Source organism: Phoxinus phoxinus (assembly GCF_949152265.1).
Source record: "Phoxinus phoxinus genome assembly, chromosome: 2".
NCBI lineage: Eukaryota > Metazoa > Chordata > Actinopteri > Cypriniformes > Leuciscidae > Phoxinus > Phoxinus phoxinus.
The window spans coordinates 51,818,451-51,832,171 of NC_136877.1; the positions used below are offsets into that span (position 1 = coordinate 51,818,451).

Here is a 13,721-nt window from a genome sequence, read left to right on the forward strand (position 1 = left end):
ACACAGTTGACCATAGTATTCTGTTGCTAAAATTAAATGCTATGGGTTTTGACTCTAATTCATGTAAGTGGATAAAATCCTATCTTACAAATAGGTGTCAATTGGTCGATATAAATGGAGTGTGCTCAGACTCTTTGCCGATCTCTTGTGGAGTACCACAAGGTAGTGTTTTAGGGCCCTTACTTTTTTTAATTTATATAAATGACTTAAAGATGGCCTGTTCTAGCCACTTATCATTATATGCGGATGATGCCATAATAATAGTTACTGATGAAAATAAAGAAACAATAGAAAACAAGTTAAGAAGAGAAATTGTAGAAGTGTCTAAGTGGTGTTTTCAAAATAAGCTATTTTTGCACTTAGGGAAAACCGAGGTTATTTTATTCGGTTCTGCTGCTAAATTGAAGAAATGTCCCAATTCAGAAATAAGGGTGGGAGATGAATATTTTACTTTTAAACAAGAAGTGAAATTTTTAGGATGTATTCTTGATAACAAAATGACTGGAGATAGCATGGCAGCTGTAGCTCTATCGAAAATAAATAATCGAATCAAATTTTTAGCAAGACAGGCTGCTTATTTAGATAAACAAACAATGACAATGTTAGCTGGTGCATTAGTGCAACCTCATTTCGACTATGCAGTAACTTTTTGGTATAGTGGCTCTAAAAAACATGTTAAAAATAAATTACAGACGGCTCAGAACAGGTTGTGCAGAATCGTTCTGGGGTTGCATCCTCGTATGCAACTTAATAATAACCATTTCAGGGAATTGGGTATTTTAAAAGTGGATAAAAGAGTAATGTTTATTAAAATTATGATGGTGTACAAAATTATTCAGAGAACTGTCCCTAAATACTTGTATGAATACTATGTTTTTGTGAGAGATGTTCATTGTATTTCTACAAGGGCAAGGATAAATAATATATATTTGTACAGGTTTAAAAGTGTAGTTGGGAAGAATTCGTTTTTGTACTCAAGTGCAGTTGCTTGGAATGAATTGCCAGATCATTTAAAACAATTACAAGAGGCATGGCCCTTTAGAAGAGAAGTTAAAAGATGGCTTTCCAATTAGGATCCCATAAGAATTTGTAAGGTGTGAGTTGCTTGTTTTGATTTTATTCCCACTGAACTGTTCGTTTCATTTTATGCATGTAGAGGACCACAATGGAAATAAGCCTGAGGCTTTTTTGTGTATTTTATCCTCAACAATTTGTACTCAAATGTATATGAACTGCCTCTGGCATGATTGTATAAGTTTATGATTATTGTTGAATAAATCAAATCAAATCAAATCAAAATATTGTGTTGTAAATTAAAACTTGTGCATATAGGGCTGCACGGAAATCTAATTGTAATTTGTCTGGTTACAATTACGATTTTTAAAGTGATTTTTAAAACAAATAAACAAAACAAAATGATAAAGAACAACAAGTGTGTTGTGCTTGTTTGGGGACTGCACAATTTGGCGCAAAATCGTGTGCTTGAATATTATTATTATTATTATTATAAACAAAATAAATATTACTATTGTTACTATTGTAATAATTTAAGAATAAATATGACAATATAATAATTAAATAATACCAATAATAATTTAATATTAATTGAAAAATAACATGACAATACCTAATAACATGAAGGCAGCCTATGACTATTAATGTCATGAGTCTGGTAGCCTTCTCTGTCTCCCTCTTCTGGTTGTACTCGCACACACTCTATTACGCACACACACACAGACTTCACGCACCTTCACTCATCCTCAGCTGTTTCTAATCGCTACTCATTATCAAGCTCACTCTCTCACACCTGCTCTCTCTTCCTTCTAATTATGGTTGCTACTTCTAGCTTCCCCTTTTCTCTGCTGTTTGCCAGATTATTTCGTACCCAGACGTATGCGTGTGATTGCTATTACCTGCTGTTCCTGTCCTGTCCTGTCTTGTCTGTGACCGTCATACATCTAGCCTGGTTCAGGTCTGTCTCCGTTTGCTTATATTAATCATATGCTCTACACTCTGTCCAGCCTGCCCGTTGCTGAACAGCATTCTGAGCGTGCATCTCACCAACCCGTTACCGCTCAAGAGATCAGTGGATAAGAGCCCGCCGGATCCCTTTCTCGGACTGTTTGCGGTTCCCCTTTTGACAAAGAGACTTTCTGCCTTTTGTTTTTGAGCATCGTCACTGACGACTGGATTTCTGTTGTTTTTTCCTGAAGAAAGGATTTACTTTGTTTGGACTGTTCTCTCTGTCATCATTAAAAGAGACTGTTATTTGCATCTTCGCTTTTGGGTCTAATCTTTCCACATAACAGAATAATCTGGCCAACATGGACCCAGCGAATGAGAGTCCGATTCAAGCAGCTGTCGAGATGCAAGGTGCCATGCTCGGCAGACATAATGAGGAGCTGACTTCCGCCCGTCGTGCGGTTGAGACGATGGCTGCCCAACTCGCAGATCTGTCCCTACAAGTCCACCAGCTCAGAAGTGTTCCTTCCAGGTCGTCGGAAGCCCCAGAGCCCAGAGTAAACAATCCCCCGTGCTATGCCGGTGAGCCCACTCAGTGTCGGTCGTTTCTCACACAATGTGAGGTGGTTTTCTCCCTTCAACCTACTACTTATTCCAGGGGGCGAGCCCGGGTGGCTTACGTCATCTCTCTCTTGACCGGACGTGCTCGTGAGTGGGGGACCGCCGCCTGGGAGGCTGAGGTGGATTTCACTACCTGTTTTGACTCCTTCAAAGAGGAGATGATACGTGTGTTTGACCGTTCCGCTCATGGGGAGGAGGCTTCCCGCATCCTTTCCTCTCTTCGCCAGGGAAGACGGACTGTTGTGGATTACTCCATTGAGTTCCGCACCTTATCGACCACTTGTGGATGGAATGAGCCAGCACTTGTCGCACGCTTCTTAGAGGGGCTTAATGCCAGCATCAAGGATGAGGTTATTGCTCGCGAACTACCCACCCGTCTTGATCCTCTGATCGACCTGGCTATCCGTGTAGAGAAGCGGTTTGATCTCCGCCGTCGCACCAGAGGAATGGATTACGCCTCTCAACCAGCCGTTCCAACCGTCTCCGCTACCTTTTCAGCCAACTCTGAGCCGGAGCCTATGCAACTTGGGGGTCTTCGCATTTCCACCAAGGAGAGGGAACGCCGTGTCAACAATCGGCTGTGCATGTATTGCGGGGCGGCCAACCATTACGTATCCGCTTGCCCAGTAAAAGCCAACGCTCTCCAGTAGAGGAGGGACTACTGGCGAGCGCTACTTCTCTGATCTCTCCGTCTAAATCATGCACCATTATTCCCATTAACCTGCACTGGTCTGGTTCCTCCGTTTCTTGTAATGCATTGATAGACTCTGGTGCCGAAGGGAATTTCCTTGACGAGACTTGGGCACGCAAACAAGGTATTCCCCTGAGGAGATGTGAGGAGACCACTCCCCTTTTTGCCCTAGATGGTAGTTCCCTTCCTAAGGTTCATTTGCGGTCCATTCCCCTATCTCTCACTGTGTCAGGCAACCACCACGAAACTCTTTCTTTTTTAGTTTTTCACTCTCCCTATTCCCCAGTAGTATTAGGACACCCCTGGCTAGTTAAACATAACCCCCATATTAACTGGTCTAATAATAGTATTCTCTCTTGGAATCTGTCTTGTCATGTCGAATGTTTATTGTCTGCTAATCCTTCTGTGTCCACTGTCTCTGTGTTTCAGGAGGAGCCAGGTGATTTGACGGGGGTTCCGGAGGAATATCATGATTTGCGGGCGGTTTTCAGCCGTTCTCGGGCCACTTCTCTTCCTCCTCACCGTCCCTACGATTGCAGTATTGATCTCCGTCCCGGTACTATTCCGCCCCGCGGGAGGCTTTTCTCCTTGTCTGCTCCCGAGCGTGATGCGTTAGAGAAATATCTCTCAGAGTCTCTCCGCGCCGGTACTATAGTTGCTTCCTCTTCTCCGGCTGGCGCAGGGTTTTTCTTTGTTAAGAAAAAGGACGGCTCTTTGCGCCCGTGTATAGATTACAGGGGGCTCAATGACATAACCGTGAAGAATCGCTATCCCTTACCGCTTATGTCATCTGCCTTTGAATTGTTACAAGGGGCAAAGATTTTCACTAAACTGGATCTGCGCAATGCGTACCACCTTCTCCGCATTAAGGAGGGGGACGAGTGGAAGACTGCGTTTAACACTCCGTTAGGTCACTTCGAATATCGGGTTCTTCCGTTCGGGCTGGTCAACGCTCCCGCTGTTTTTCAAGCTTTAATCAATGACGTCCTCAGAGATATGCTCAATATTTTCGTCTTTGTTTATCTTGACGACATATTGATCTTCTCTCCCTCTCTCCAGGTTCACGTACAACACGTACGCCGAGTCCTTCAGCGCCTCCTAGAGAATCGTCTTTTTGTTAAGGCTGAGAAATGTTCTTTTCACGCACGGACTGTTACTTTTCTCGGTTCTGTAATTTCGGCTGAGGGCATCAGTATGGACCCCACTAAGGTTCAGGCGGTCACTGATTGGCCAGTTCCTGACTCTCGTGTGGCGCTTCAGCGATTTCTTGGTTTTTCAAATTTCTATCGCCGTTTCATACGTAACTTTAGTCAAGTAGCTGCGCCCCTTACCGCCCTCACGTCAGTCAAGTCGTGCTTTAAATGGTCAAGGTCTGCCCAAGAGGCTTTTGATCGTTTAAAGTCTTTGTTTACCTCCGCTCCCATTCTCGTGACGCCAGATATTACGAGGCAATTTATAGTCGAGGTTGACGCGTCTGAGGTGGGCGTCGGAGCCATCCTGTCCCAGCGCTCATTTTCTGACGATAAGGTTCACCCTTGCGCTTATTTTTCCCACCGTCTCTCGCCCGCGGAACGCAATTACGATGTCGGTAATCGTGAACTGCTCGCCATCCGTTTGGCTTTGGGGGAGTGGCGACAGTGGTTAGAGGGGTCTACCGTTCCATTTGTTGTCTGGACGGACCATAAGAACCTAGAGTACATCCGCTCCGCCAAACGACTAAATGCACGTCAAGCGCGTTGGGCTTTGTTTTTCGGTCGTTTCGATTTCACTATTTCGTTTCGTCCAGGCTCTAAGAACATTAAACCCGACGCTCTCTCTCGCCTCTTTGATTCCACAGACGTTTCTCCAACCCCTGAAGGGGTCATTTCGTCAGGTCGAGTAATTGGTGCAGCTATCTGGGGAATCGAGAGATTAGTTAAACGCGCTCTGTCCCGCTCCGTCGTTCCACGCAATGTTCCTAGGAATCTCCTCTTTGTACCCGTTACGGCGCGCTTAGCGGTGCTTCAGTGGGCTCACTCCTCTAAATTGACTGTCCATCCCGGCGTTAGGGGCACTCTCTCTGCCATTCGTCAACGATTTTGGTGGCCCACTCTCGAACGAGATGCACGGCGCTTTATCGCCTCATGCACGGTTTGTGCTCAAACTAAGTCAAGTAACTCTCCGCCGGCTGGTCTTCTTAGACCTCTCCCTGTCCCGTCTCGTCCTTGGTCTCATGTCGCTCTGGACTTTATTACTGGTCTCCCTTCGTCGGCCGGTAATACCGTCATCCTGACTGTGGTGGATCGCTTTTCTAAGTCCGCGCACTTTATTCCTCTCGCTAAACTTCCCTCTGCCAGAGAGACGGCCCAGATAATGGTCGCTCACGTTTTCAAGATTCACGGTCTCCCCTCAGACGTCGTTTCAGATAGGGGGCCTCAGTTCACGTCACAGTTCTGGAGGGAGTTTTGTCGTCTGATCGGTGCGTCTGTCAGCCTCTCGTCTGGTTTTCATCCCCAGACTAACGGGCAGGCTGAACGCACCAATCAGATCGTCGGTCGACTCCTGCGTACCTTGGCTTTTCGTAATCCCTCGTCTTGGGCTGAACAGCTGCCCTGGGCCGAATATGCCCATAATTCTCTGCCTACGTCCGCTACCGGTCTTTCCCCGTTTCATTGTTGCTTAGGGTATCAGCCTCCTCTGTTTTCCTCTCAGGATGCTGAATCCAATGTTCCGTCAGTAAAGTCCTTCATCCAGCGTTGTAAGCGAACTTGGAGACGGGTTAGGTCGGCTCTTTGTCGTTCGAGGGCACGTACTCAAAGAACCGCTAACAAACGTCGTGTCAAGAGTCCTAGATACATTTGTGGCCAGAGAGTGTGGCTTTCCACCCTCAACCTGCCTCTCCAGGTCACTTCCCGCAAACTAACTCCTCGTTTCATCGGACCTTATCAAATTTCCAAGGTCATCAGTCCTGTCGCCGTCAAATTGAGACTCCCCCCCAATCTCCGTCGTATCCATCCTGTTTTTCATGTCTCTTGCATCAAACCTGTCGTGCGCGCTCCTCCTCGTACCCCCCCTCCCCTCCCTGTTCGTATCGAGGGAGCCCCTATTTACACCGTTCACAAGCTCCTTGATATGCGTCGTCGGGGTCGCGGACATCAATTCCTGGTAGACTGGGAGGGGTATGGTCCTGAGGAGAGAAGCTGGATTCCTTCCCGGGACATCCTGGACCGCTCGCTCATTGATGACTTCCTCCGTACCCACCAGGCCCCTCCCTTGGGAGCGCCAGGAGGCGCTCGTTGAGGGGGGGGTACTGTCATGAGTCTGGTAGCCTTCTCTGTCTCCCTCTTCTGGTTGTACTCGCACACACTCTATTACGCACACACACACAGACTTCACGCACCTTCACTCATCCTCAGCTGTTTCTAATCGCTACTCATTATCAAGCTCACTCTCTCACACCTGCTCTCTCTTCCTTCTAATTATGGTTGCTACTTCTAGCTTCCCCTTTTCTCTGCTGTTTGCCAGATTATTTCGTACCCAGACGTATGCGTGTGATTGCTATTACCTGCTGTTCCTGTCCTGTCCTGTCTTGTCTGTGACCGTCATACATCTAGCCTGGTTCAGGTCTGTCTCCGTTTGCTTATATTAATCATATGCTCTACACTCTGTCCAGCCTGCCCGTTGCTGAACAGCATTCTGAGCGTGCATCTCACCAACCCGTTACCGCTCAAGAGATCAGTGGATAAGAGCCCGCCGGATCCCTTTCTCGGACTGTTTGCGGTTCCCCTTTTGACAAAGAGACTTTCTGCCTTTTGTTTTTGAGCATCGTCACTGACGACTGGATTTCTGTTGTTTTTTCCTGAAGAAAGGATTTACTTTGTTTGGACTGTTCTCTCTGTCATCATTAAAAGAGACTGTTATTTGCATCTTCGCTTTTGGGTCTAATCTTTCCACATAACAATTAATCAGTAAGGTCTTAAATATTATATTTATATGATAAACTTGCTAACTATGATCATTAATTTTCTGTCAGAAGGTATGCAAAATCAAAAACGGTAAACTAAAGAAAATATTATGTAATCATGTGTTAACTCACATTTCTTTAGAGAGAATTATAATTTTTTCCTATTTTTACACAAAATGGGATGGAGTGAGTATTACTGTATGCTAAACACACTTCTGTGTCACTCACACTGACGCCAGAGGGCGCCCTCGCACAGAAACTCCACTTATATCCAGTATATTGTAGTGTATGTATGTAGTGTTGTAGTGTATGTAAGTATGTAGTGTTGTAGTGTATGTATGTAGTGTTGTAGTGTATGTATGTAGTGTTGTAGTGTATGTATGTATGTAGTGTTGTAGTGTATGTATGTAGTGTTGTAGTGTATGTATGTAGTGTTGTAGTGTAAGTATGTAGTGTTGTAGTGTATGTATGTAGTGTTGTAGTGTATGTATGTATGTAGTGTTGTAGTGTATGTATGTAGTGTTGTAGTGTATGTATGTAGTGTTGTAGTGTATGTAAGTATGTAGTGTTGTAGTGTTGTAGTGTATGTATGTAGTGTTGTAGTGTATGTATGTAGTGTTGTAGTGTAAGTATGTAGTGTTGTAGTGTATGTATGTAGTGTTGTAGTGTATGTATGTAGTGTTGTAGTGTATGTATGTAGTGTTGTAGTGTATGTATGTAGTGTTGTAGTGTATGTATGTAGTGTTGTAGTGTATGTATGTAGTGTTGTAGTGTATGTATGTAGTGTTGTAGTGTATGTATGTAGTGTTGTAGTGTATGTAAGTATGTAGTGTTGTAGTGTATGTATGTAGTGTTGTAGTGTATGTATGTAATGTATGTAAGAAGTAATATATTGCACGTCATTCCAGGAAACCTCTATGAGGTTCATATATCACTGTAGCTGAATAAAAGAAGATAGAAACGCTTAGATTCATTAAACATGACTAATAAACACACAACTACAACAATAGCTGCGTTCTGCAAGCCTTCTCAGGTATTTTCATAATACTAAAGTATATATATATATATATATATATATATATATATATATATATATATATATATATATATATATATATATATATATATGATAAGAAGCCACACTAATAGTTATTTCAAACGCTCATGACATTATGAAGTTAGTTTGGAGAGAAAACATGTTACTAAATGTTGGACAAGAGGTTCATAAACGTATCTAGTAATTACTATTAACTACTGTACTATTAATATATGTAGTAACACTTGTATGTAGTGTTGTAGTGTATGTATGTAGTGTTGTAGTGTATGTATGTAGTGTTGTAGTGTATGTAAGTATGTAGTGTTGTAGTGTATGTATGTAGTGTTGTAGTGTATGTAAGTATGTAGTGTTGTAGTGTATGTATGTAGTGTTGTAGTGTATGTATGTAGTGTTGTAGTGTATGTATGTATGTAGTGTTGTAGTGTATGTATGTAGTGTTGTAGTGTATGTATGTAGTGTTGTAGTGTAAGTATGTAGTGTTGTAGTGTATGTATGTAGTGTTGTAGTGTATGTATGTATGTAGTGTTGTAGTGTATGTATGTAGTGTTGTAGTGTATGTATGTAGTGTTGTAGTGTATGTAAGTATGTAGTGTTGTAGTGTTGTAGTGTATGTATGTAGTGTTGTAGTGTATGTATGTAGTGTTGTAGTGTAAGTATGTAGTGTTGTAGTGTATGTATGTAGTGTTGTAGTGTATGTATGTAGTGTTGTAGTGTATGTATGTAGTGTTGTAGTGTATGTATGTAGTGTTGTAGTGTATGTATGTAGTGTTGTAGTGTATGTATGTAGTGTTGTAGTGTATGTATGTAGTGTATGTATGTAGTGTTGTAGTGTATGTATGTAGTGTTGTAGTGTATGTAAGTATGTAGTGTTGTAGTGTATGTATGTAGTGTTGTAGTGTATGTATGTAGTGTTGTAGTGTATGTAAGTATATAGTGTTGTAGTGTATGTATGTAGTGTTGTAGTGTAAGTATGTAGTGTTGTAGTGTATGTATGTAGTGTTGTAGTGTATGTATGTAGTGTTGTAGTGTATGTAAGTATGTAGTGTTGTAGTGTATGTATGTAGTGTTGTAGTGTATGTATGTAGTGTTGTAGTGTATGTAAGTATGTAGTGTTGTAGTGTATGTATGTAGTGTTGTAGTGTATGTAAGTATGTAGTGTTGTAGTGTATGTATGTAGTGTTGTAGTGTATGTATGTAGTGTTGTAGTGTATGTAAGTATGTAGTGTTGTAGTGTATGTATGTAGTGTTGTAGTGTATGTAAGTATGTAGTGTTGTAGTGTATGTATGTAGTGTTGTAGTGTATGTAAGTATGTAGTGTTGTAGTGTATGTAAGTATGTAGTGTTGTAGTGTATGTAAGTATGTAGTGTTGTAGTGTATGTATGTAGTGTTGTAGTGTATGTAAGTATGTAGTGTTGTAGTGTATGTATGTAGTGTTGTAGTGTATGTATGTAGTGTTGTAGTGTATGTATGTAGTGTTGTAGTGTATGTATGTAGTGTTGTAGTGTATGTATGTAGTGTTGTAGTGTATGTAAGTATGTAGTGTTGTAGTGTATGTATGTAGTGTTGTAGTGTATGTAAGTATGTAGTGTTGTAGTGTATGTATGTAGTGTTGTAGTGTATGTATGTAGTGTTGTAGTGTATGTATGTAGTGTTGTAGTGTATGTATGTAGTGTTGTAGTGTATGTATGTAGTGTTGTAGTGTATGTAAGTATGTAGTGTTGTAGTGTATGTATGTAGTGTTGTAGTGTATGTAAGTATGTAGTGTTGTAGTGTATGCATGTAGTGTTGTAGTGTATGTATGTAGTGTTGTAGTGTATGTATGTAGTGTTGTAGTGTATGTAAGTATGTAGTGTATGTATGTAGTGTTGTAGTGTATGTAAGTATGTAGTAACACTTGAGTCATTAGTTAGTTACCATGATCTTCACTTTAGAATACGGATCCAAATATTTAGTAATTTGTTTAGAAGTATGTAACACTTGAGTCATATGTCTATTCATTTGTCCTGCATTAGTTATTGATTAATTGTGCATGAATTATGAAACTTTTTCAGTAGTTCTGTGGGAAGCATAAATAAAAATAGTAGTTATTTATTAACTAATAGTGAACTACCACTTCCATCTGTGTGCTGTTACTGTATTTGCTGTAATTCATTATTCAGAGTTTCTTGTTAGTTAATAGTAGTTACTAGATTTAAACATATTTAATAAGTGTTTTGTGGACTTATTTCAGACACTTTAATTTTTTGTTATTTTTAATAACCATGCATAAACATTTTTCTCTCAAAAATACAAACATGTACATGCATGTTGCTCACATATTATGGCAGTCCTGTTTGTGATAAATATAGTGTAATTACACCTTTGCCATTAATATGTTTATAAGCTACTGAAATAATCATGAATATCAGAACATCTCAAGGACCCCAAAAACACGTTAGACCCCCGAGGGTTAATATTGTGTTACTCTTTTGTTCCTGTGTAGTTATTCATGAATGAAGGAACCGTATTCTGAAGTGTTACTCTGACAAACTCGCAGTGCTTTCAGAGATGGAGCATTTATTACTGATCACATCTTCACAAACTCACTGTGCATACATTTAAAATCGAAAAAAATAAGCCTAGCCAAATCACCGCTTCGGTTTAATTGCAGTTTAATGTGCAGCAGTGATGCGCGGGTCAATGTATAAACAACCCGCACCCGACCGACGTTTTCAACTAACCCGCCCGCAACTCGACCGCAAAAATCAAAGAAATAAAATATTGTATCTGACACGCTTCCAGACCCGCGTTTTTTTTTAAGTAGCGAGTAAATGCTCATCGTAGCGTCATTGGGCCATAGACGGAGGAACTAGGGGCACAGCATTTTTCTGAAGGCTGTATGATATCGCCTAGTGTTATGTTATAAAGGCTTGATTTATTCATTTATTTCGTTTTATTTTCTTAACAATTAAGATGCTGCATGTGTTTATCCAGTCTAATCGGCGTGTGCGTCTCTCCCCCGACTTTCCCAACAAAAATCCCCCCCGCCCCCGCTCAGAAAATACATAAAACTGACATTACTGAGATATATGCGTTTAAAAGTAGCCTATTAAATTGGCACAATGGCATTGCTCAGTTCAACGTGTTGGAAATCGGGCATTTTGTCCCGCGTCAGCATTTATTCAAAAGTTAATAACGCTCAACATTCAAAAGGTAAATAAGGATTTCCCACTGTCATCTCTGACTGAGCTCGTGCGTCATCCTCGCGCAGTTATTCAGCCAATAAAGTGTAGACCTGTGTATTTCATAGAACATTGTGTCTAGCACTATATAAATTACAAAGGTTTAATTGGCATCTTTATTTCAAACGACTGACCGAATATCATGAAAAATATTTTTGGATGACTCGTAACCGCAGGCACCCGCTCATTTTGGATCAACCCGCGCATCACTGATGTGCAGCCCTAGTGTATATTCCATGATAAATGCCATTAATATTCTCAGCATCTCACCATATCTTCATATTTTCAGTGTTATGGATATGAAGTTGGTCGCTCGGCCTCTGAATGAGGGCATCGTCTCCATCTGTAAGATCAGCTCTTGCCTTATGGAAGCAGACGTAGATCCCAACACTGACATGTGCTCCAGTTACACAGACATCAGGGAACACATCGAACACGCCGAGCGGAGCCTGAGACACTCAGAGATGATGATCATACACAAACTGAAACATTTGGATGAACACATGGAGCAACTTGTACAAGAAAAAGAAAAGGTTGAGCAGCAGCACAAAGACCAATGCATGAGCATGGATAAACTGCGCATCGAGAAGACTTCTGTGGAAGAATCCCTGAGTTATTCCAAAGCGGCTTTGAAGACCGCTGAGAAAAAAGTGGAATTAACTAAATATGAACTAAAGCGGGAGAAAGAGAGGGTGGGCACGGGCGCACTGGTGACAGGAGCAGGAGTCGCTGTTCTCATGATACCAATAGCTGGATGGATCGCCGGTAAGAACAAATCCTACTTTCTTCATATTAAAGAGGTCAGTATGTGTCTGATAGGATTTCTTGTGTCCTCTAGGTCCGATAATGATGTATAATGGAGTTTGTGTAATCGAGAAGGCTTTAAACGCTATCAGAGATGCTGAAGAAGAACTCAAACGGACCAACTCCCAAGTGAAGGAGAACAGCAGGACGGTGTCTGGTTATCAATCCAGGATCTCTAATATTCAGAAGGACATTTATAAGACCAATAGTGTGCTGTGTAACATTCAGAAGGACATTGAAGAGGTGAAGCATCAGCTGGAGATCTCCGGGGATTTCCAGGAGAAGGTCAGGAGAGCCACACACTCACTGAGCGTCCTCAGAGGAAGAGTCTCTGTGCTGGAGACACAGACCCGCAGCTTCATCCTCTGGAGACCTGTGGTTAATATGATCAAACATGTGATGATGGCAGCAGGGTTTATGGCTGAGAACCGGCTGGTCTGCAGTGAAGATGTTCCAGACCTCATTAATGCTTTGAGGGAGAATATGGACGGACTACTGGCTTTATGCGACTCACACAATAATTCTGAACATGACAGTTATTACTGATCATATAATTGTAGAATACATACAGAAAGAAGAACAGTGAGTAATGACAATAGTGTGCTAATGTGAAATGTGTCTGACAAAGACATTGCAAAGTTGAACAAGATTATGAATGATTATATAAGATGTTAATTATAGCTTTACAGGACATTTTAACATAATATTTGCATCCTTTTATTGAAGTTAATTCATGTTGTTTTTCCACACTTTATACAGTCAGACAAGCATGTTTTTTTTTTATATTTACAGTTGAGTATTTTGTACTAGAAAAACATTTACACAACTTTCCCTATGTGCCTTAAAAAGCAGGACACAGGAAGAACAGCCGTATTTATATGATTATGTTACATTACATTTAATACAAACAAATATAGTCTAATAAAAGAAGCTAGTAAATAAATAAAAAAAATGAACCTTCTGTATTTTTTTTTGTCTCACCACTAGAGGCCACTCTCTCCATAAAACTTGTGAGATTACACAAGAAGCTTTCTGAATTCATTTCGATTTCTGAAGTGATTGAATTGTTTTGCAAAAGCATTAATTGTGTTGAGGTGCTGGGAGCAATAGACCAGCATGACACTACAGCAACGCCAAAAGTCATGGGACGATTGTTAGGGAATGCATGAACTGATAAATGATTCCACCTTATTTTGCAACACAACAGTAAACCCTTTTTATGTGCCTGTAAGTAAGCCCTTTTTTTATGTTTTTATAAGCCCTCACGGCCTTACACCCAGAAATGCACAAGTGGAATGACATCCTGAAAAGGAGATAGGGTCACGCTTGTGTTGCTCTTTCAGTTGAAAACCAAAAAGAGAAAATAAAACCGCGCTGAGGCACACCGAACCGACACACACACACACACACACAGTGTAATG

At 41.3% G+C, this 13,721-nt stretch overlaps 1 protein-coding gene across 1 annotated transcript in view; it reads left to right on the plus strand.

Moving 5' to 3' along the window:
- Window positions 1-13,261, plus strand: part of LOC306993218 (uncharacterized protein) — a 14,670-nt gene extending 1,409 nt beyond the window's left edge. Inside the window, exons 4-5 of the mRNA XM_079602859.1 lie at window positions 11,786-12,261; window positions 12,335-13,261. Of these exons, the coding sequence (XP_079458985.1) occupies window positions 11,786-12,261; window positions 12,335-12,846 (988 nt within the window). The 3' untranslated portion in view covers window positions 12,847-13,261. The remainder of the gene's footprint in view (window positions 1-11,785; window positions 12,262-12,334) is intronic.
- Window positions 13,262-13,721: the final 460 nt, after the last annotated feature.